The sequence below is a fragment of the Boleophthalmus pectinirostris genome, unplaced genomic scaffold (assembly GCF_026225935.1).
Source record: "Boleophthalmus pectinirostris isolate CB_2022bp ecotype Guang Dong unplaced genomic scaffold, ASM2622593v1 HiC_scaffold_3, whole genome shotgun sequence".
Classification (NCBI taxonomy): Eukaryota; Metazoa; Chordata; class Actinopteri; order Gobiiformes; family Gobiidae; genus Boleophthalmus; species Boleophthalmus pectinirostris.
This window is the reverse complement of record NW_026571299.1, coordinates 13,150,211-13,175,431: the sequence shown is the minus strand read 5'-3', so window position 1 is coordinate 13,175,431 and position 25,221 is coordinate 13,150,211. Positions and strand designations below refer to the sequence as shown.

Genomic DNA, 25,221 nt, shown 5'->3' with positions numbered 1-25,221 from the left:
GATCGGTGCAGCTTCGGCAGTGATGCGGTCGCTGTATCGGACCGTTGTGGTGAAGAGGGAGCTGAGTCGAAAGGCGAAGCTCTCGATTTACCCGGTCAGTCTTCGTTCCTACTCTCACCTATGGTCATGAGCTCTGGGTAGTGACCGAAAGGACGAGATCGCGGATACAAGCGCTCGAAATGAGTTTCCTCCGCAGGGTGGCTGGGCGCTCCCTTAGAGATAGGGTGAGGAGCTCAGTCACACGGGAGGAGCTCGGAGTAGAGCCGCTGCTCCTCCACGTCGAGAGGAGCCAGTTGAGGTGGCTCGGGCATCTGTTCCGGATGCCTCCTGGGCGCCTCCCTCGGGAGGTGTTCCGGGCATGTCCCGCCGGGAGGAGGCCCCGGGGAAGACCCAGGACACGCTGGAGGGACTATGTCTCTCGGCTGGCCTGGGAACGCCTCGGGGTCCCCCGGAGGAGCTGGAGGACGTGTCTGGGGTGAAGGAAGTCTGGGAGTCCCTGCTTAGGCTGCTGCCCCGCGACCCGGCCCGGATAAGCGGACGAAAATGGATGGATGGATGGATTCTGTCACTGCATTTTTTTGCTTTAGGGTCATTCGCAAACACGGTTTTCTGTATTTTGGCTAAACAAACGACAATTTATGCTCCTCTTTACTGTTGGTAGGGATCAGATTACACAGAAATTGTTATAGTCCTGTTTTTGTTTAAACTCAATTTAGTCTTGGTTTATTTAGTCAAAAAATAAGGACACCTGGGACATTTCTTGTATAATACTGGGACAAATCACTGGTTTGTGTAAATCTGCAGGGACAGGGGACACATGACTCAAATTTGGGACTGTCCCGGGTAAATAGGGACGTCTGATCACCCTATTTTTATTTTATTTTTTTCAATGTTACTGTAACGGAGAGGTATGTAGTGTGTTATTCTCTTTTTGACACGATTTGTATTACGCAGCAGTGTCCAGCAGAGGGCGCCATTTACAGCGCGTTCACGTATTGGAGGAGTAAACCACACGCGCGCCTCCTCTGATTGGCCTACGCTGCCCGCTTTTCCCGCCAAACCGCTGCATTGTGGGAAGTGTATGCGGAAGTGCGTGCGTCGTTGTAGTTTTACGGAGGAGTGAGGGGATCCCGTGTTTTGGTTGCGCGTTTACCCGTTTTTACCTTATTTTTGGGGTTTTTTTTGACGTCAGACCGGCGGAGGATCGGGGGCACGGATGCGGGGAGAGGAGTCGTCGGATTCGGAGAGCGGCAGGATGGAGGAGAGCTCGGCGCGGCGCAGTTTGGAAGCCCTCTGTCAGGAGTTAAACCTGGACGAACAAACCGCGACAGAGGCCATGGAAAACTTCACTGCCATCTGCAACACGTACACTCTGGAGGTACGCAAATACGAGGCCGAATCCGCTAGCGATGCCGGAGTTTTAATCGTTTTACGCACGACGAGCGCACGGTTCGCTATTGGTCCCAAAATAACCCACGCGTAACAGTAAAGTGTTAAAGTGGAAGGCGTCCCCCATTGTCCCATCAGCTGCTGCTTGTTATCAACATGGTCTCGTCTTTCACATGCAAAACACTGGAGTTCCCGAGAGCATTTTATGAATAGTTTCTGTTTGACCGGTCTATAATCTTATTTTTGTGCTTAAAAGCGATTATTTTTATTATTTTTGTGATATTTTCTGTTGTTTCCTCATCAAAAACATACCCGGAGTTGTGTGTTGTTTCATTCAGACATGTTCATGAAATTCTGCATATTTAGACTGAGTTTTTTCTGTTTCACCTTGTTATGTTATTGTGTGTCATTGTGGTCCATTGTGTTTTTAACTCTATACACCTTCACTAGAATATTTTGGATAATATCAGCCCGGAATTTGCAAATCTTCACTGAACTAAATGTAAAAAGTAGCTGTTAACTTAAACTACCATTACATGACATGAGAAGTTGGAACAGAGCATTTTAAGCTTTGGAGATATAGACTGACTAATAATGAAGATTACTCTTAAATTTGCAAATGAAACAAAACTCCAGACATGTATTTGATGAGGTTACGGCATTCTAACATGATTTAAATCTTGCAAGTCAATTTTGTGTAATATAGGACCATTTTAAGAACAATGTTTATTTATTTATTTTGTCGTCAACTGAGCTCTGGTCTGACATGTCCTTGCTTGTTCTGTGAGTCAAACAGCTGTCACAGTGCAACCGCAGGATTACATCACATCCTGAAAACTACAGACCCAAGCAAGCCTATTTCACACAGCTTCTTATTTTATACTGGACATTTCGAGTAATTTTAGAGGGGAAGCCTTGAGCTAAAATAGTTTTTTTTTTTTAAGCTGCACATTAATCTAGATATGTGGCCAATGTTTAGTTTGTTGTTGCCTTTTATCAAAATAGTCTAATTCTGTTCATGACAGCACAGTTCAAAATAGCATTAGAATTGTGGCTACATGCAGTAACCCGCTGAAATGTTACTGCATTGTATATTATAGAGTAGAGGTTGGTAATATACTGAATTAAAATTAATATAATGATATTTCCGCATTATCACAACATACATTGAGGACCCAAAAGAAATTGTGCTACTGTCTTTGTCTTTGAAATGTCTTTATGTGTTAGTTAAAATTAAAGTAATAGACACATGTGAAAGTACAATTAATCAAATGAATTGGATTAATTCACGTTTTGATGAACATTGAGAAAAATTAAAAAATTGGGAAACTGAGGTTTGTCGTGAAACAAGCTTACTCCTGATTTTACACAGCATAACTGAAACATACTGAATCAAACAACTGGCAATGGAAAAAAAAGAAAGAAAAGTGACTTCAATAAAATTTCCCCACCCCAAAGAGTCACAGACGCTTCTGACTTTCATTAAGTGTGCAAAAACAGATTTTATTATTTGACTATATCACCCAGACATAGAAAGGATCGTATAATGCCTCAAAAATGCTGATATAAACCTTTTTTTTTAATATAGTATGTTTGAAAGATTATAACAGAACTTTGATCTGTTTCATATAATATGTTCTTCAGATTTTGCATATCCTCAAAACATTAAGAATATTGTTAATTCGATACGTTGCCCTTTGTCAAGTCCGCAAACAAAAGGAACAAAGATGGTGAAAACGAAACAAATGAGTAATGAACTATATATTGCATGGTTGTTTTTGTTATAAAATGTGTCACTCCTATAATATATTTTGTGATTTGTTTCTGTGTTCCAGGGGGAGGTGGTGCACTGGCTGGCCTGTGCTCTGTACGCTGCCTGCAGGAAAAGCTCTGTTCCCACTGTGGGAAAAGGCCTGATGGAGGGGAACTGTGTGTCTCTTACCAGGATCCTGCGCTCCTCCAAACTCAGGTTGTGCTCTGCATTGGACTAATGAACCAGCATTATCATAATTGTATAGAATTATATTTAATCTTAAATCAATAAATTATAATGATAATGCATTGGCTTTGGTAACCAATGCCATATATTTGATATATGAATAAGGAAGGTTTGTGCCACCAAAGTGTTGTATAAAACACTGAACAAGACAACCCTGCTATAGACATCCCTTCTTATCTTACACTTACATCTTACTCTTCTCTTTTAATGTTAATTTTTATGATGATTATTTATGTTTTGATTAGTTTGTTTTGTGATAATAATGTATTTCTTATTCTTTAAAGCACTTTGATTTACTTGCGAATTGTGGTATACAAATAAACTTGCCTGGCCTTATCTCTACTGTCAAATTGTCACATTCAAATGGCTTTTATCCCACTTGACATTCTCCTCCTCCTTTTCCCCTTCTCTCTCTCTGCAGCCTGATCCAGTTCTTCTCAAAGATGAAGAAGTGGGCGGACATGTCGAACCTGCCGCAGGACTTCAGGCTGAGGATGGACCGTCTAGAGAGGAACTTTGAGGTTTCCACTGTGATCTTCAGGAAGTTTGAGCCCATTTTTATGGACATGTTTCAGAACCCCCAGGGAGCTGAGCCGCCACGGCAGCCGCGCAGCCGCAAACACAGGTGAGGTCCTGACAGCAGTGCTCAAATATGATATGAGAGTAGATTTTGGTTATTGATTTGGCATTGTTACTATAGGTTTATGGAGTAGATGAAACTTTCATTTGTGTTTTCAGCATTTTGTCAGTGTTGAAATCTTATTTGTAAATTTCTGTTCATTCATGTAAATAATATCAAAGCTTAGACAAACTTTATTGATCCACAAGGGAAATTAGTTGGACACAGTCGCTCACACATCACAGCATATTATAAAAACAAAGCCTAAAGAATATAACTCTAATTAAATACATAAGTAACAATAAAAATGGCAAGAGACGGGTGTTAAATAAGACGTAATTATATAGATGTATATGAACAAATCAAAGTAAAATAGAAAATACGTAATAAAAATATCACTTCTATATACAAGATGCCGTAAGGAAAACGGTGCAAAGATTATATGATAATTGACGAGTCATCTGTTACATAAAGATGAGATGTTGTACAGCTGTATGGAGTATGGTATGAGTGTAGTCCTGTATCTCTCACTGTTTGAGTGGAGCTGTAGGAGCTTGTTGGAGAAAACAATGAAAGACCAGGTTAGGGACATCTTTATAATTTTCTTTTATAAATGAAAAAATAGCCATACATTTGAAAACATGTTTGTAAAGGTTTAAATTACAAGTACAACAACATTTTTTATAGAAAAGAGAGGATCTTCTTGTTGTTTTCAGATGACCTTTGTATTATCTAAATAACTGTATTCTTTTTGATTTGTTAATTGTATCAACTCAAATCAATTTCAAATCTATTTCCATACATTGTGCAGCCATGGTTCAAAATGTTCTTGTGTTTTAACTAATGATGAACTAATCCCTGCATTTGTGTTCCTCCACAGACGGCTGCCCTGTCACATCAGTGATGTGTTCAAATTCTGCTGGACTTTGTTTGTTTACACTAAAGGTACAAACGTGGATTTTAACATTTATGGTTCTAGCTCTGTAGGTCTTTCCTGTCCCTCTTTAGTTAAGTTGTCCTTTAGAAGTTCTTACATGAAAAGTTGATAAAGTGTTGTTGTGTACTTGCAGGGAATTTCCGTATGATTGGTGATGACCTGGTGAACTCGTATCACCTACTGCTCTGCTGTTTGGACCTGGTCTTTGGCAACGCTCTGCTTTGTTCAAACAGGAAAGATCTCATCAACCCCACATTCAAAGGTACACCTCCAAATCCTTCAAGTTTGACAGCTGGCAAAGACTGCAATGGTTTAAGTCATTTGCAAGCAACCAAATATCCTATCCAAATACTTTATTATGGAGAAAAGCTGCTAACCTTGAAATTTAGACCTCTACAAGCAACCAAAATTCTTCTGGTTCTTGTATTCTGTCTAGGGATGTAACAGTAACTCAAATATTGTGATATCTTATCATCAAAACTCTCACAATAATATTGTGAGCTGCCACAATATATCGAATTGCAAGGTTTTTTACTTATAGTATTAAAACAGAGGGAACTGCATAGGCCATGATCCTTTACTTAATTTACTACATAATAAAATAAGCACTTTTAAATCTTCTTTGGAATGTGATAGTGGTGATTCACACTGAAGATTTGTCAAGTTATTTACAAAGGAAAAAATAACATATGTACAATTCTGTTAACCTGTCCAAAATATCGCAATAAATATCATACTTTGATTTGGTACATCCCTTGTTCTATCAAATATGAATTTTTCTGGACATCTGCACTTTGAACAAAATCCAACTAATGAAATTTTAATCTAATAGCTGGTGCAGTGTTTTGGCATCATATATTTTGTTATTCAGTCATTTAGCCACATTTCATTCTTTATACTTAATCGTCTGCATATGGATAGTCTGAAAAATCTAAAATTGTAATGGCAGTATTTTTTAAAAAGTTGCTCATTCATGCTTAAATTTTATGATTTAAAAAAACTCAACAAGGACCAAACCAAAGTCAACTCATACCACATCAGAACTATTCTCCACAACCTGAACTACACACACAGTAGATACAATGAACCACTCTACATTAAAGGTGCATTGAGTAGCTTTTCTGGTGAAGGGTCCATCAAATTCTTTTTGCTTTGTCTGGCATGTTTCACAGTGTGGTATTAAATAGGGATGTAACAGTAACCAAAATATCGTGATATCATATTGTCAAGTTCTCACAATAATATCGTGGAGCATCACAATATATCGAATTACAAGTCTCTTTGCTTAAATTAAGAGTTATGGTGCAGCAACAGCTAAAAAAAAGACAGATGGAACTGCATAGACCATGATCCTTTGCTCCATTTCACTGTAGACTACAAGAAGAAATAACAGTTCTAAGCACTTTAAAGTCTTAGTTCTTTGGATTAAGTCTTGTCAAGGCATTTTAAGAGGAAAAAGTAGCATATTAACAGTTTTGTTTGCTCCACAAAATATTGCAATAAATATCGTACCGTGAGGTTCATACCGTGACGACATCGTATTGTGAGACTTGGATATCGTTACACCCCTAGTATTAAACCTTTTTATCATCAAACCAGACCAAGTTACAGATCAGATCTCTGGAGAGACAACCCCACTTACAATCAGAATGCTTAGTTTCTTTTAGGTATTTTTGAGCTATAAAACCACCTGTAATTGAACAAATGTAAGGTAGAACAGCTTAATGTCATACTGTGGAACATTGTAAGCAGAGCAATGACGTATCCATAGAAACGAGCAGATGCTGGACCCAGAACCGGGCAAGTTACACAATGCAGCTCTTAATATATGTCCCTCTCTTCTATGTGCCCTTTGTGTGCGCAGGCCTCCCTCCTCAGTACAGGCTGCTGGATGGGCCCGTCCTGGATGAACCTCCTCCATGTGTTTTGGACAGACTGTGTGAGCTCCACGATGGGCTGGTGGTGGAGGCCAAAGGAATCAAACAGCACTACTTTAGACCGTACATCCAGAAGCTCTTCGACAAAGGGGTATGTGCTAAGCCAGGAGTTTTCACGGCATGGTTAAATACTGGTTAATCCTGGTTTTAGTCCTGGTTTTAGTCCTGGTTTTAGTCCTGGTTTTAGTCCTGGTTTTAGTCCTTTTTTAGTCCTTTTTTAGTCTTGATATTTGACCTGGTTTCCTGGTTTTAGGTCCTGGTTTTAGGTCCCGGTTTTAGGTTTTAGGTCCCGGTTTAGGTCCCGGTTTAGGTCCCGGTTTTAGGTCCTGGTTTTAGGTCCTGGTTTAGGTCCTGGTTTAGGTCCTGGTTTAGGTCCTGGTTTTAGTTCTTAGTTCGTCTTTATGGATTTTTTTTTGTTTTGTTTTGAGCAGATAGTGAATGGCCGATATTTACAGATACCAATATTAAGCTTTTAAAATCAATTGCAAAGACCAAATTTACAATATTTTTATTACAGTGATGTTAAAAATTAACTTTTCGCTTTTGTAAAAATAATTACACTATTTATTTATTTATATGTATTTATTGATATTATTTAGATATAAATTAACATATTCACTCATGTTTCTGTTCAAAAAGACAAATCTGGTGCACTGATGGCAAACTGTGAATGTTACATGAATGCACACAGACTGGAGCAGTGCAGGAAAAATATTTGTGCAAAATTTTCAATATCTGACCAATATCGAAAAAAAAAAAATCCCATTTATACTAATATGGGTAATATTGTGGGAGTGATAGGAAGGCCAGTATACAATTCACAGCTCATTTGGATTGCTTGCAAGATCCTAACACTAAATCCAGTTGGTTTAAACCCAAAATACCTCTCTCTGATCTGAATGGTCATTACCTAAACCCCAGAACCTGCAGACAGTCATGAATTAGTGCTCGTGCAGCCTCTTTAGCTCAGTGAGTGAATTTTGGAGGTTCTGAACTTTCATATGAGGCCTGTTCATATCATGAGCATGAGAAAAACCTGTGTCTTCTATCTGCAACGTAAAGCGGTGGCAACTAGGGTTCAGTTTTGTCAGGTACATTGGCTCCTCTACCTTCCTCCTCAGGGTTAGGAAGTTGTGAATACTGAGAAAACGTCTATTGTAACACTGGCCACTCATTTACACCAGAGCGTCACTCAGTTTGGCTCATGCAGGTTTGCGTTCACACTGAAATGTCAAGGTGTAAAGTGACTGTAAAAATCCATTCTGACCAGTAGGGGGAACCATTTAGTATAAACTAAAGCATTATTTCCTTTTTTGCCATAACAAACATTGTAGTTGTAAATATTAATTATTTTGTGATTATGTATTTTCATTCTTTCAGATCCTCAGGGGAAATGAGGACTATCTGACTGACATGTTGGACCCTCACAACTTTATTGATAACAAGTAAGTCATAATATCTCCTCATCTTAAAAGAGCACTGTGTAACATTTCTACTGGACGGTCCGCAACCTGCGGGTCTCCTTGGATATACTGTATCATCATATATCAAGAAGGTTACAGCTCTATGCTACATTACAATTCAGATCTGTGGAGAGTTGCTCCTATATGCAATAGAGGTGTGCAAAAATATTGAAATATCTCTATTGTATCATTTAATATGGTGATACAGTATCGATATCAGGTACTGCTGTATCAGTATATTGCTAAGTCGAGTATTGAGTATTTTTGGTATATTTTACTAAATTATTTTGTTACAGTGCTATAGTTTTGTTGTTTCTTCAGAAGAAGGAAACTCATTTATGTGACACATTTTCACTGTTTTGATGATTAAAATGTTTGTGTTTCATATGAACTTGGCACAAGAAGTGGCCATGATTTAGCCATTATTTTTTTATTGACCCATATCGAACCGAGTTGAAATATATATCGTATCAAACCAAAAATGCACTGTATTGAGATATGTATTGTATCGCCAACTTCTTAATGATACCCAGCTCTAATACATAGGAGGAATTACTGTATTTTTGATCAATAGAAACACTCATAATGGATAAACACTAAATGGATATGTTTAGTCAAACCATGGCACATTCCATAACGGACCCTCCCCCAGAAATCTTGCGCAGTGCACTTTTAATGCACAAATATTACATAACATTTCCGCTGTTGTCTTTCAGTAAAGCCATGAACCGGGAGTATGAGGAGTACGTTCTGACAGTGGGGGACTTCGATGAGCGAGTGTTTCTTGTAGCAGATGCCGATGAGGAAATTGGGACTCCCAGAAAAGCAGTTCATGAACCTCTCCACACGGCAGCGCACAGCCAACTTCAACAACACTTCGAGAAGGTACACACGGATTTTAGCCCCTCAAAAAATAAATCAGCCCATGTTTTGAGTATGTAGCAAACGTATTGGACAGATGTTTCTAAATATTTTGTGAATATTGTCTAATTATGCCCCAGATTTGAAGAGAAAATTTTAAATGCTGAATATATATTTTAGTAATACATTTTGAGCAGCATTACCAAAGGGGAGCATCTGCTGAAACTGTAGTAGTAGAACTTAATATACAAGTTTGTATGTGATAGCTAATATCACTAGTAGCTAGCTGTATTGTGAATTAAGTGTACAACTGCAACGCATTTGCGTTTAATGAGGTTTAAATCTATTAACACGCACATTAAACACTTCAGTTTTTTTTTCCTTAATAAGATAAAATCACGTATAATTAACATACATTATGAGTGTGATTAAAATCTTATGTCCGTCCAGGTAATAAGGCCTATACGTTTATATGTTGATACAGAGTCCTGCACCGATGGATAAGGGAAAATAGTCGCTGAAACGGGCGAGTTTTAACGTTCTGGAATTTTAAGGGCAGGTCAAGACTAATTCAGGTCTAAACCAGGTCTAAACCAGGTCTAAACCAGGTCTAAACCAGGTCTAAACCAGGTCTAAAGCAGTCTAAACCAGTCTAAACCAGGTCTAAACCAGGACTAAACCAGGACTAAACCAGGACTAAACCAGGACTAAACCAGGACTAAATCAGGTCTAAACCAGGTCTAATCTTGGAGAGAGAGAGAGAGAGAGAGAGATAGCGAACCCTGAGCCCCGCGGAGCAGGTGTCCTAAAAGCGCGACGGCTGCACTTACCTGTTCTCCAAGCTCTGCACTGGTCCTTTCGCCCGCGGACACTTGGGGCTACACGGAAGGACCTCTGAGTACATTTCGACAGTGAGTCCTGGTCCTGGGTTAGTCCTGGGTTAGTCCTGGGTTAGTCCTGGGTTAGTCCTGGGTTAGTCCTGGGTTAGTCCTGGGTTAGTCCTGAGTCCTTGTAGAATTGGTGTCTGACATCGTAAATCACATGCGCGTTGTTTACGTCGCTGTCTTGACTTTGGTTAAATTATTTTGAAAGGGCATCGGAAGTTTATTTTGACACCGCGTGTTTATTTCCTGTCTTTTCCTTGCTGAAAACCTTGGAGACGCGCCGTTGACGCTGCAAAATTAGAACTCCAACCTATCTCGAGCAGCGCGTCAGCGACTGACGCTCGTTGGACGCGCGTATGACACTGTCGGTGTACACTGTCAGACCAGTTAAAATGGAGTTCTAAAGCTGAGCGTCTGCTGCTCGTGTGCTGTGCTGCTGTGCTTACGCGCCGTTGCACTTTGGTGTGAATTGGGGGTCAGACAAATTTTTCTTGGCCCTCAGGTTTCCAGGTGAATTGGCCCAAATTATTTTGCCTCAATTAAAAACTTACTTTTTACTGCAAATTTTTTTGAAAATCTACCTTGATGAAGCTAATATTTAATATTTAGTGTGTGGTTTTAAGGATCTTTGCATGAATAAAGACTGAAGGCTCATTCTAACATGTTAAACATGCACATATTTCAATTATTCACTGTATTGAGCATCAGTCTACGGCCCTCGATCAGCCCTCTGCTTCGTCTGTGTTTAAATATGTGGGCCTTGATGAAAAAAATTTGGACACCCCTGGTCTAGTTATTGATCAAAATAAGATTACACTTTCTTTTAGTAGTTGTCTAGTCACATTTATTCTGATTTATCGCCCTATTGTAATTATAAAATTGTGTTCAGGCATATAACTTTAAATGTTTTCCTTTTTTTTTTTTATAATCTCTCTCGTTTATTCCACAGTCGGGATCTCTGGCGCCCTCTACGCCTCTGACAGGGCGAGTTTACCTGAAGGAGAAGGACCTCCTGGTCACGCCGGTGTCGTCTGCTACTCAGAGTGTCAGCCGGCTGCAGAGTATGGTGGCCCGTTTGAGGACAGCCCCCAGTGAAAACCTACTTCAGATATTTAAGTTAGTTTAGCTTTTTGTTCTTTGCCTCTTTCTTCATACACAAAAAAGTCTGAAGAAGAAGGTTATATTCACGCTAAGTTTCAAACTGGATTACATGGACATTTTGTAATTTATTTTTAATTAATTTGTGTTTACTATCAGAAAATTGCCCAGCTCAATTAACATGTTTTTTTTAAATAGACATTTAGCTTTAAACATTGAATCCCTGTAACAGCTATTAAAATAATCTTGATTAGAACTCACACCATTTGTCATTGTGCTAATTAATGTTTGTCTTATATTTAAAGGTCCTGCACCCGAGATCCCACAGACGGCATTTTGGCTCGAGTCAAAACATTGGGACAAACTTTCAAAGAACATTACACCAACGACTCTGACGACTCTCCAGGATCACATATAGGTAGGTAGAGTGTAGATACAGTGTGCAGTGTTATCAGAGGTTGTTGAATTATCTTTGAATCTGCAAATTCTTTTCAGACTTTGCAGAAAATCGACTCAAGTTGGCTGAAATCCTCTACTACAAGATCCTAGAAAATGTCATGGTTCAAGAGACCAAACGCCTACAGGGAAAAGACATGAGTGTAAGGCTTCTCTTGTCCGCTGAATTAGTGTATTAAGTTTTTTTTGTCTTGGATTTGTGAGAAGTATCTTTGACTTATTTTTGAGATGTGTTCTGTATTTTGCAGGTGTTGCTGGAGCAGGACATGTTCCACTGCTCGCTGATGGCCTGCTGTCTGGAGGTGGTGCTCTTCTCGTACAGTTCTCAGAGGACCTTCCCCTGGATCATCAACGTCTTTAAACTACCTCCATTTTACTTCTTCAAGGTCAGTCTCACCAGTCTGACAACACCAGGAAATAAGAAACTAAGTGTAATGTAACTGACAAAACAGGCAACGTTTAGATGATGTAATGGATCATGTTGATACAAATTTACAAGATTTAAAAGAGTATATAAAATTATAGCAGGATTCAGTTATTTCTATTGGTTAATGATCTGCTTTGGTCTAAAGTCCTGTTAATAATCACAGGTGATTTGAAGCAGAGGCCCAACACTGGAGAAAGAAATTTAGAAACGCCATTGTTAAATGGCAATGATTAAAATGTGTACCTTTCAAGGAAATGTATATGGAAAAAAGCCATTTTAAGTTATCTTCAGTGAGACAATCTAATTAAAACTTGTGATCAGTGTAATGAAAAGAAATGCTGAAAGAAACTAGAAAATCTGTAAACATGGAAGAATACAATAGAGGAAATAGAAACATGTATCTTGGTTTAAACGTTTACAAAGGAATAAAACAGGCTGTACAAATTATGTACAATAATTATTACATTGTTACCCTGTGAACAGGTTTGCTTGGCCACTTAATTTTAAAGTTTAAATTCAATTCTACTTCCTGTGCTCATACTTGTTTACAGTCAGAAACAGAATTTGTCATTTCAGTATAAAAAGTACACAGAAACAAAACACTGTTCTAGATTATCAGCAGCACATAAAACAACAATAAAATGTTGGATGTCAAAGGTAGTCTTTAAAAACAACTCCTAAAGCCGTCCTATCTCTCTCCTGTATGCAGGTGATCGAGGTGTTCATCAGAGCAGAGGAGGGCCTGTCCCGGGACATGGTGAAGCACCTAAACTCCATCGAGGAGCAGGTCCTGGAGAGTCGAGCCTGGACCTCAGACTCTGCCCTGTGGACCGCTCTGCAGGCCGCGGGCAACAAAGTGCCCACTGTGGAGGAGGTCAGTGACAACAGGACACAAAATTACGCTTTCAGATCTGTGGAGAGTTGAAAATCATGCTTTTCAAGGTTTTTTGTAGAAAATAAAACACCTGTAATGGAATGTGATGCACCATGGATATGTTTAATGCCATACTCTGGAATATTACAACCAATAAAGTAATGATACATAACACTTGTATGGCACTTTTCAAGATATGCAAAGGCACTTTACATGAAGAGACAAACAAAGAAAGTTAATGAAAGGTGATCTGAAAGAACATCTCAAGACTCAGAGCATCTTTTGGATACTGAACTGAGTTTCCGCCGATTATTTTAATTGCTGATAGGTAATGAAAGCAGGAAGAATTATCATTTTTCTAGAACAAATACATTTTTGTTTCTTCAGCTTATATTTCATCATAATTTTTCATCATTTTATAACTACCATCTCTAAATCTGCAAGTTTGCCACTAACCACCGGGTTTACGTGCTAACTGTCTGCATGGAATCGAATGTTCTCTTGTGAAAATATTTGACTTTCTGATTTACTTTCATGTCCATTTTCCTGTCTGTGTGGTCTCCAGGTGAATTTCTCCTCCAGCCTGGACACTGGCTCCAGCTCCACAGGGGGGAACAGTTCCTCAAACTCATCCCAGCAACAGTCTCACCTGCCCATGGTCGCCCTGTCCCCTATCATCCACCCGCGCATCAGGGAATTCAGAACCACCGTTGGCAGCTCAGTCAAAAGTAAAGACTTTTTTTATTATTATTATTATTTTAATCTGTTGCATTTTTTTTTCCAAGATACTTAAGGTTACCCAGTTTTTAGCAGCTTATATATTACTACCAGATGGTTCAAACGTAGATGGTAAATTTTAAGCGTACTTTAACCTTAATATATATGTTTTTAATCACAAACAGCATTACAATCTGATGGTAAACTTGGTCCATATTTTTTAAATATCTCTTTCTTTTTGTGTCCCCAGCTGTCCCCGCCTCCCCTCTGACCGTCCATGACAGATACAGCTCCCCCGCAGCAGGAAGTGCAAAGCGTCGTCTTTTCGGCGATGATCCTCCGTCGACGGGGGCAACGACCAATGGGAGCGTGATGCCGTCTCCTGCTAAGAGACTGACCTTTGGATCCACCAGTACGCTCAAGATCGCCCCCCAGCCCCCCACACCAGGCACCGTGGTACTGCAAGGTAAGATCAGAGCCAAAATAAAAATAAATATTGTCAGTATTACCTACAAATTGATTCACAATGGATTATATATATTTTTCTTCTTGATATAAAATAATCTGTTATGGTTAAATTGAGCCTGCCAGTGTGCTGTCTGCATCTTCAAGTGTTTTGTACTGACTGTAAACACAAAAGTAATTCTGGTGCGCTGTTGGCATGCTAGTTGTTAGCATTACTGTGACTGCAAAACTACGCTCTGTCCTCTGAAAGTTTTAATGAGATTTTTATAAACTCATTTTGGTGAATAATGCTAGGAATGCATTTGGAAAGTGTGACAAAATATTGAAATAGCCAGTTCAAAATTAACTAGTTATCTTTTTCCTCAATTTTAAGACAATAAAAACAAGTTTTGGGTTCCCACAATAGTAATTACATTCATGAATTTTTTGGAGCCACATTACATTTTCAATTTTATCACTATTAATTTACACTTGGTATCTTTATATTATTATATATAAGTTGTAAATAAAATGATCTCCTTGTTCTGAGAGTTCAGACTTCACTATGATTGGTTGATTCCACCTGTCAAGCATTCGAAGCCTTGGAGAGGACAATTGGAAGAGTAAAGTGTCACCTTCTAGCCTTATCTCAACTTAAGCAATAAATTAAAACAGCAAAACAGTCAACAGAAGTTTGTACATTACCCTGGCAATACTCCAGAGATGACTATCTATTACTAGCCTACTTAAATGGATACAATTCAGTCTTTTTTTTTTTTTTTTTTTTCTTCAGGTTTGAATACAGACCGCACCATCACGCTGATCCCAGTGCAGCAGGTGAACCCCTCAAACGCAGTCACTGCGCACTTCCTGCTCACTACGTCCCCAAGTCGGGTCAACGTGGCCCCCTCGACCTCTGACCCCCAGGCAGGGAAGCCGCGGCGCACAGGCTCACTGGCTCTGTTCTTTAGGAAGGTAAAGAAGTCACAGGAATATTCACAAGTGTTCCATCTACACTATATGAACGATAAAAAAAAAAAAAAATAGGATAGCTTCATTGGACAGAACTTTCAAAACTGCCCAAACTTTAAAATTAGCAGGGGACAAGGTATGAATTTTATAGTAATTTGTCAAAATGCAAACTTTTTTAAACTGGTTTATAATTATTAACTGTAATTACTGGGTCTAATCTCATTAAACCGAAACTGTATTCTTTGTCAGCTCAACTAAGATAATCTATTTCCTTTCAATAGTTTGTGTGAATGTGTGAGAATGTTGTCACTTTTTTAACAAATGGATAACTTGACTACTACTAAATTCTAGCTATGTCAGGACTACTTAGCTCTTGGGTCCATGAAAACTTTTGACTTTGAAGGCCACTCATTTATAAGTCTTGTCTTGTTTATGTTCATGAAATCCATATTCAAAGCCAATGGAATTTCTTTTTGAAAGGAAAATATCCAGTCAAAAATCAGGATCTCTCATTCTTGATGTTTATTTCCCATATTACCCAAGCTGATCAGATTTTTTTTTATCATAATGAAGACCAAAATGTAATCTATATGATGATTTGATCTATTTGAAGATTTTATGATTTGTTCATTGTCACGTGCTGCAGTCTTACTTTTCATTTCACCTCTACAGAACTTGTAGTAGTAACTGTCTCGTCCATGTGCAGGTGTACCATTTGGCCAGCGTGCGTCTGCGTGACCTCTGTCTGAAGCTGGACGTCAGCTCGGAGCTGAGGGGGAAGGTCTGGACCTGTTTTGAACACGCTCTGGTTCACTGCACCGACCTCATGAAGGACAGACATCTGGACCAACTGCTCCTCTGCAGCATCTACATCATCTCTAAGGTAACAGGCCAAGCATGTTCAGTTAAATATCTACTCTTCAATTGTTTTGTATTATGTTTAATTGCTATTTTACACTATGTTATTGAATTGTGGACTAAACATGTATTTCAGGGAACCTTTCAGATTCTTATCAGATCAATTCTTTTTTTCTGCATTTTCTATAGGTGACCAAAGAGGCAAACACCTTTCAGGACATTATGAAGTGTTACCGAAGCCAACCTCAGGCCAACAGCCATGTAAGTAACAGCAGGAACAAATAATATGTCTTTAAATGAATATCTTTGGAACAAGATGGTTTAATAATATGTGTGTGTGGGTAGGTGTACCGGAGCGTTCTGATTCGTCGCGCCTCCAGAGAGCAGGTGCCAGATGAAAACATGGAGGTGGACCCGGCCTCTGGAGGAGAATGTAAGACCATACACTGCATACCATATTATTCACAATATTCACTAGCAAAGACCACGGCACAACAATGGTGTATAATAGAGATATTCATTGATGATATGGATTATAAAGTATAGCATCTAGGCACAGCACCACAGAAACACTGGCTCCAGGTTGTGAATACTTTTCTTGTAAATTAAAAAAAATTTAAATGAAAAAGGATTAAAAAGCAAATAAAAATGTCTTGTGTCTAAATGCAGCTGCGGAGAAGAGCAGTCAGGGCTCGGGGACTGACCAATCAGGAGAGGAGGAGCGTGGTGACCTCATCCAGTTCTACAACTCCGTGTTTGTGCTCAAGATGAAGAGTTTTGCCCTCAGATACGCCAGTCATGACAACAAGGTAACTACAGATACAGTATATTATTAACAGTTGTTTTACAGGTGCACTGTGTAACTTTTCTGGTGTAGGATCTGTCAAATGTCTCCATGGAGTGTTTGGAATGTTTCACAGTATAGTTTTTCTATGTATTTTTGAGCTATAAAACCACCTGTAATTCAATAAATGTAAGGTAGAGGTGTTTAATGTCATACTGTGGAACATTCCAAGCAGAGCAATGACATGTCCATAGAAACAAGCAGGTGCCGGACCCCCATCCAAAAAGTCTGCGTTACACTTTTTAATTCACAACCTTTTGAATTGTGAAATAAACCATGTCTTATTTTTGCATACTTTCAGTAAATGGGACAATTAATGAGTAAACTGATTTATTTGATATAATCTGACAAATCAGGCCTTCAAGTAACATTTCTGTACCTTCTCCTGTTTCAGTCGGATGCCCCGCCCCTGTCCCCGTTCCCCTCGGTGCGAGCGCAGCCTCTGTCTCCTCGGAGGATTTCTCAAAGACATTCTCTGTATGTGTCTCCTCACAAAAACTCCCCCAGCTGTCTGTCCCCCAACTCTTACACCTACCGCATCAACAACAGCCCCTCGAAGGTAAGCACACCCTGCATATTTAGGCTAAGTTATTCTCTGTTCCACCTTGTGATGTCATGTGGTACAGGAAGTGCTACACTGTGCTTTTAAACTCCACACATCTTCACTAGAATCAGCTCCGGAATGGAAATCTCTACTAAACAAAAGGGCAAAAGGTAGCTGTTCAGTTGAAAACTACCGCTTCATGACATCACAAGTTGGAACAGAGCATTTTAAGCTTGAGAGATGTAAACAGCCTAGACAGTAATGCAGTGTTACTCAAGTGAAACAAATGTGAATGAAACAAAACACAACTCCAGGTATATTTTGGAGGATTTAGCAGCATTCTAACATGGTGTCACGATAATTATTATATCGACTTATCATTCAGTATGTGAAAGCTGGAACAATATTTTTATCATGTGTACATTTTCTTTGCACTAAAGGGAAATTTGTGGTTACGTTTTGGCTGTACGATAAGATTTAAGCTGTTAAAAGTTTAATCAATAATTTCTAAGATGCAAACTAAGTACTAAAGTGTTTTAATTGGCTATTTGGCAGCTCATGTTTTTTTTTTTTTTTTCAACAATATTGCAGATTTAGAATAGTTTTTGTAGTTTAAATCAGCTACTGAGCTATTGTGTCAGTTGTATAAATTTGTTTTAATATTATCGTTTATTGTCTATATTTACTTTACTATTTATAGCAGTATATTGAACTTGAAAATTTCTTATCATGACAGGCCTGTACAAGAATCAATTTTGTGTAATAAGACCATTTAAGCTGCAGTAATAGTAATAATAGTAGTAAGTAAGTAAGTAATAATAAAATATTTTTTCTGCTTATCAGGAGTTGTCAGACATAAACCGTATGATCCGTCAGGGCTGTGTGAGCCGTAAGAGGGCCTTTAACATCGATGGCGACGTTACGATGTCATCGTCGTGCGACTCTCCCAGTAAGAGGGTGTGTCCTGAGAACGGCAGCAGTCCTGATGTTCTGCTGAAGAGACTACAGGACGTGGTGTCCGAGAGGCAGAGTCACTGAGCCCTTGTATTTATATGAGATAAGTGTTGGGTTTGGGTTTAACATAATCAAGTATTATGGTTTCTACATATTTATTGTCTTTCTACTATGACCTAAGGGACATGTGACTATGTGAATGTCGTCCTTTTATAAACAGTTTTTCATCTGTTCTTTTACTAACGTACCAAATTTAAACAGCAAGAACTACATAGTCCAAATATGTAAATTGATAAACTGAAATTCCAATTTTTCGTCAAGTTATACCACAAAAAAAAGGCTGCCATCTTCAAACACAAATATATTCAATATTGTCAAATTATGACACGTATCAAATGTTTGATATAAAATACAAAACATGCTAAACAATATTGGGCTATGTGGAGTTTTATTCGCTGCTTTTGACAATTTGACATTGAACTAAAATAACAGACCATTTGACTCTTAGTTTATTTTTTTCCCCCAAAGATTTCTAATTACTTTTATTAAATTAGCAAAACTCACACCAGCTACTGACATTACACCAAACCTTAACCACTTAAGCACAGTATTAACAGCAATAACATTTTACTCTTCCTTTTATCTTTTTATTCCAGAGAATACATCTAGTTTGACAGACTGTTGTATTTTGGTCCTTCTAAAACCTGTAAATAGTTGTCTTTAACAAATGAATGAATCCAGTTTTAATCTCCTTTAGTTCTTTGTGCTGCAGGACAATGTGTATTTTAATATTTGTACTTTCTTGTCTCGAGCTGTTATGGGCTAATTGTATGTCAAAATGCTGATCACCGGCATATTTGTGTGTAATTGTGTAGCATCTACACAACCTTTTATTCCTGTTTTACTAATACGAGTCCTGTGTTGGAAATATGACTTGGTGTAATTGAAATTGTTTATTTTTTCACTATAAAAGGCAATAATGATTCACACTTCACACTCATGTTCAACAAAGCACAACTGTATTTTCTGTAAGACAAGTTTTACAATAAATTTCCTTTATAAATGTTGTTTTTGACTACACTGTATTTTTATAAGAACTATTCAAAAAGTAAATTCACAAATGTTGATCATTTCTTTTAGAGGCTAAATCTCAAAACCACCTCTGTTACAACAAAAATCTGCATTTTAACAGTATTCATTTTAATGGCATTAAAGAGGGGAGTATTTTACTTCTATGGGGGTGAAAAAGCTATATATTCCAACAAAACAACATTGTTTTATAAGTTTCATTTTTTGACGCTCTCCGTGCTAACTCACTCCCCCTTCAGAGTGCTGTCACAGCACAATTGGTGTATACATCTCATTAATCAAACTACTGCACATCACATCAGGTTTGTGAGTTGTAGTGTACAGTTTTGTATCATGCTTTTGTGTATTTATGGAGCATGGGTGATGTTGGCTTGTGGGCTGAGCATTGGACTGAATCTTACAGCTAATCAAAAGAGAGTGTTTCCCAAACTTTTATTCTGGAGACCCATATTTTAAAAGTTTGTGACCATTATTGAACATTAATGAGGATATTTTATTGTTGACTGAGTGATCGTGTCTCTCTGAACAATTAGTGTTACTCAACAGTGAAAAACAGTAATCAGTGTTTCCCACAGAAAATTGGTTAGGCAAAGCTGTGCTGCCGCAAAAGTGAGGAGCAGGGGGTGCGTGGAGAAGAAGTGTGATGACCGTAGTTTTGCGAGAATGGTTTGGAGGGACATAGTCAAGACGGGAACCATTATAAAGTGCTACAGGAAACACTGGTAACTGAACCAGCAATAAGCAGTATCCATAAGGAGCCTATTTGGACATCAAATGTAGCCCTATATGTATGTATATACTGTATATGTATATTGCAGACCTACATGTAGATCGGGACAAGGCAACCCAAAAAAAGTCTCTTGCAACCCACCGGAGGTCGCAAACCAGTCATTGGGAAACAATGCGCTAAATTACTGAAACATGCATGGATGACATCTAAAACCTCTTCAGACATGTTTGTGATGCCGGTTATAACATGGTAGAAAGTGCCAAAAAAGTATTTTCGATAATACCCCCTCTTAAAATATGACTGGCCTTTTAGAATGCCGTGAAGCCATCTGAAACCCAACAAAACCACAGACATTTAGAAATATGTTCCATTCCAGTGGTGAAAAAATAATATGAATTACAAACTGGATCAAGTAATAGAAAAAAAGCCAAATTTTGATTACAGATCTCTTCCAAGGCACTGGTCCAATCTTGCAATCTTAGAGAGATTACATTTCTAGCTTGATAAACATGCATTATTTCTGTGAACGGGATCACCTTTCCACAGATCTGACCTGTAACCCTGCTCGTGTCATCTGTTTGTCTCCATGGAAATAGATAAGTTTAATGCATTACTGTGGAACATTCCTGACACGGCAATATAGCATAATCTTGGAGACTAGAGAAAAATATTACTCTTATTACCCTTTTATTTTAGTCTGAGTTTAGTCCACATTTTTGCTACTAACAAACTAAAATAGCAATAGTGTGGTTGTTTAGATCTAATTGAGTCCTAGTTTAGACCTCGAATAGTCCTATCTAAGACCTGGTTTAGATCTGGGGTTACTCGGAAGTCCATATATTTTCCTGTTTGTAAAAAATTTGATTGAGAACCTAGTTGTTGCTATGGATAATTCATCACCCATCCACTTAAACCTTATAAATACCATTACTTCAAAACATCTCATTCATTAATTCATATTTTAATTAGTGCTTCAATGCAAAGTGTTCCACAATTTACTTCTTCTCAAATCTCTGTCAGGCCAGTCTCCTTGGTAACCCTTTTCCTCATTCATCATTTTGTGCAATTACAATATTTAATCTACGTTTTGTTAAATAAATGATTCACTTGTGCCCTTAATCATACAAAAATGACGTCTGTGGTTAAACAAATCAATAACTCAATGTCATTTTCCCCTCTTATCTATTCTACCACTTTCTCGAGAGGATAATGTTACACTATGATGAATGGTTTCTAGCTTTTTCTAATTAAATATGAGATTGGAGCGAGAATTAAGGCTAACAGCTCAGTTATAGCTCGCGGGTTGCTGGTTCAGTTCCTCCTACACGCACTAGTATAGCTGCTGTGTCCTCGGGCAAGACACTGAGGTTGTCTGATTGGTCGTTTGCCGCAGACATTTTTGCCAGAGCACAGTGAAATCCCAAAGCGGAATGGGTGGAGTTTTGGTAATTGGAAAATGAAATTAAAATTATCCAGAAGATGAGAGTTCCTACTTTTTCATTTCAAACTAAGGAGGAGCGAAGATTATAGCAAGAAGTCCTCATCCTTCTTCATAGAACTACTGTCAAATACTGAAGAACTGTTATTCAGCTCTAAGATAGGCTATAACTTCTAACTTATATTTAAGGCGCTATAATATTTCAAGTTCTCAGTCCATTTGTTATTTTCAGTTCAAATTCTAGTGAGTCGTATGGACAAAACTATGTGTGTGTGTCTTGCAAAAGGGCGCAATGGCAGTAGGTAGTAGATAGTGTAATCCTGTCAGTGGGAACTAAATACGCAGTCACTCACTTCTGAAATATTTTATGTGTTAGTTTTCATGTTCCAACTGTACAAAACCACACACACTTTTACAATACTTAAGGAAAGGCAAGTTTATTTGTATAGCACAAACACAAAGTAATTCAAAGTGCTTTACAGAATGAGAAATACATTAAAATCCAAATACAAACAAATCAAAACATAAATAATCATCATAAAATTAAAAAGCGAGAGACATTAAATTAGAGAGAAGAGTGTGGAAATAAAAATCTTTCAGTCATACGCTCAGCTAAACAGAATAGTTTTGAGCCTGGATTTAAACAGAGTCAGAGTCCTGTCTCACATGTTCAGGAAGGCTCTTCCAGGTTTTAGCTGCATGAATCTGAGTTGCTGACTCCCCTTGTTTAGTCCTGACTCTGGGCACCAGCAGGAAGACGGTCCCTGAGCTCAGAGTGTGAGATGGTTCATATGACACTAACATGTCAGAGATGTACTTTGGTGCTCGGCCATGGAGAGACTTGTACACAAGCCTCAGTCTATTTTCTGAGCCACAGAAAGCCTGTGCAGAGACCTGAGCACAGGACGCATGTGCTCGAACTTCCTGGTTTGAGTCAGGACCCGAGCTGCAGCCTTCTATGTTCTGCAGCCTCTCACAGCTCGTTTGGAGAGGCCAGTGAGCAGAACAATACAATAGTCTAACCTACTGGAAACAAACGCATGGATAATTGATAAGTCTCTCCAAGTCTACTTTACACAGTGTATCTTTGATTCTTGCTATGTTTTTTAGATGGTAAAAGGCTGCAGATGTTATTGATTTGATGTGGCTGTTAAAGTTCAAGTCTGAGTCCATTATTACCCCTAGATTTCTAGCCTGATTTGAAGGTTTTAGAGAGAGAGAGAGAGAGACTGGAGGTGACTGCTAACACTGTCTCTTTGTTTCTGTGGGCACTTAACTTAACAAGAAGTATAGCCTGGAACCATCACTTGTCTCCATGATTTCCCATGAGCCTATTAACATGTGGATGAACCAACTACTGAACAAACAAAGCACTAAAGTAAAGAAGTCTTGTTGTGAATGATACGAGGAGATAAATTCTGCACTGAGAGACACGTGCTACAAATGAGCGGCTGATTGGACCATCTCAAGTCAGGACGGAGGTTTGACACGCTTCATGGTCTGGTCCCGCACTAATGTACAAAACAATACATTGGAAATTAAGTTAATAACAAAGTTTTAAAATTTTTGTATGTATATTTTTATTTTAAATTCCATAATCATAAATCAGCTATTTGGTTATTGTGTCAGTTGCATAAATTAGTTTTAATATGATCATTTATTGTCTACTTTACTTTACTTGTACTGTATACTTACTTTACTGTATATTTTTATTTTAAATTTGATAATCATTACCTACCTGTGTCCTAACATACAAGGTAAACATGATCAAATCAAATATTGCTTAGACTGTGTCCTCTACCTGCAGGTTTAGGCACATTTATCAAATCAAAATCAAATCAAATTTATTTGTACAGCACATTTAAAACAGCCTAAGTTTACCAAAGTGCTGAACAGTGAAATAAAACATACAATTAACCAGAATAATAATATACTAAAAATAATAACGGGAAGGTACCAACTTTAGGTTAACTTATGATTGTAATACCTTTTTTTTAACAGTAAGAGTGCAGGTTATGTGCAATTTATTTATGTAATTTTTTTTTACAACTGAATTAGAACTAATACTGTTCAACTTCGGTTCAGCCCACCTTGTTGTTGTTCATTTTCCCACCACTAGAGGGCAATATAATCCAGCACATCACACCCAGCAGACAGCCTGACCTCCGACTCCCAGGAGGACGGTGTGAGATTGTTACAGAGCTGGAGATCTGACCTTACCGTGACCGTGCGCTCTCTGCTTCACTCCTCCCTCATGACCTTTGACCCTGCGGACTGACCCATGGGAGTGATTGCAGTTATTTGGATGCAGCTCCCTCCTGCTCTCAATCCTCCTCTCAGCGGGCTCTTTTTCTCCTACAGAATACCTATAGAGACAGAAATGTCAACAGAAGCGAAAGATTTCAATACGCACTTTTATAAAATTACACAAAGTACAATAACATTACCTCCACCTATGCTAATTGATTAATTAATTATACACCTATGTATGTATTTTGAATTTGTCAATTTGCTTCGTGTAACTTTTCTGGTGGAGGGTTTGTCAAATGCTTTTCTCCATGGAGATGTTAGTACCATAGTGTGAAACATTACAGATAAAGCAATGAGTCTTTTTATCTTCATGGAGACCAAACCAGACCAAGTCGCAGGTCAGATCTGTGGAGAGGTGACCCCGCTCACAGTCAGAATGCCTGTTTTTCTAGGTTTTTTGAGCTACAGATATTAAAAGACACTCTTTCTTTAGACAATAGAATGGATTTTCAACATTAAATTGTAGTACTTTCTTTTTGTGGTCTTGTATCTGTGTAATCCCTCAATGGTCCAGGTACGTTCCAAAGTGGTCCATGGGCGTACACTAGTCTATGTGCTCTTATATTTGTTCTGACACAGTTCCAGATCATTCTAAAGCTATTCAGGAATTTTTTTTTTTTTTTAGTATGGATACCTGCTCAAATGAGTATCTAGTTTCAATAGCAGTTTTAGTGTCAATTAATATCTCATTTTCAATACTTTTGATAACCATATATACAATGCAATGTCCTGCAAAATTATTTTTCATAGGCTCAGTATTAGTAAAAGTAAGTAAAAATAATAAAAGAAACAAGACTAACTTTCACCTTAGGAAACTGAGATGCCAAAAAGGAGCTGACCTTGCTGTAAACTTTACAAATCATCACAATAAAGAGATCAACCTGGGGAGCACTGGATTTTTCTGTCATTTGTACCAAAATGACTACTGAATCTTACGTATATCACTGATTAAAGATATACAATTGTAGAACTTGACGAAAGTAAGAGCAATGGGCGTAAAGCTGAGGTTAATCGGCAAAATGGCGTTTTAAAAATAAATTATTAAAGATTACTCAAACATGCACAAATCACACCAAATACAACTTAGAGAGGGTAAATGAAAAGGTGAAGTAGCTAAGGATACTAGACACCATTATCCAACCATATCACTATTCATACATATGGGACATTTATTCACACATTCACCTATACACATGATCTAGTCCAATGTCACTCAAGCATCTCTCCACAGCCTTTTATTGCTGTGTCTTTTCTCTTCTCTGTTCCATTCAAGGATCAGCTATTTTTTCTCCACAGGGTGTCCACACTTTACTGCTGCTCACTGTAGACCTCTGTGAGCGTAACACTGGGCCAGTAGGGGGCAGAATTGCAGTTTGT

The 25,221-nt window shown here is 38.3% G+C and overlaps 1 protein-coding gene across 2 annotated transcripts; it reads left to right on the top strand.

Annotated features, from left to right (window-relative positions):
- Positions 1-1,071: 1,071 nt before the first annotated feature.
- On the top strand, positions 1,072-19,345 carry rbl1 (retinoblastoma-like 1 (p107)). Of its 2 annotated transcripts, none has more exons than XM_055160748.1 (22): positions 1,072-1,378; positions 3,225-3,361; positions 3,810-4,013; positions 4,888-4,952; positions 5,078-5,206; positions 6,809-6,972; positions 8,262-8,326; positions 9,061-9,229; positions 11,039-11,205; positions 11,493-11,605; positions 11,683-11,786; positions 11,892-12,029; positions 12,780-12,944; positions 13,510-13,672; positions 13,912-14,127; positions 14,899-15,080; positions 15,784-15,960; positions 16,125-16,196; positions 16,281-16,368; positions 16,605-16,744; positions 17,174-17,338; positions 18,167-19,345. In XM_055160748.1, exons 1-22 carry the CDS (start codon positions 1,217-1,219, stop codon positions 18,359-18,361), a joined length of 3,180 nt encoding a protein of 1,059 aa, XP_055016723.1. In that variant the 5' UTR covers positions 1,072-1,216; the 3' UTR covers positions 18,362-19,345. The 2 variants fall into 2 exon arrangements, with proteins under 2 accessions (XP_055016723.1, XP_020784066.1); XM_020928407.2 differs by having other exon boundaries at positions 1,074-1,378; positions 3,225-3,358.
- Positions 19,346-25,221: the final 5,876 nt, after the last annotated feature.

Bases quoted from the DNA above. Each gene is read 5' to 3' on its own strand.
- rbl1 (XM_055160748.1), top strand. From the start codon at position 1,217: ATGCGGGGAGAGGAGTCGTCGGATTCGGAGAGCGGCAGGATGGAGGAG. The intron at 11,606-11,682 runs GTAGGTAGAGTG...AATTCTTTTCAG, and splicing joins CTCTCCAGGATCACATATAG to ACTTTGCAGAAAATCGACTC. The intron at 15,081-15,783 runs GTAAAGAAGTCA...GTCCATGTGCAG, and splicing joins TGGCTCTGTTCTTTAGGAAG to GTGTACCATTTGGCCAGCGT.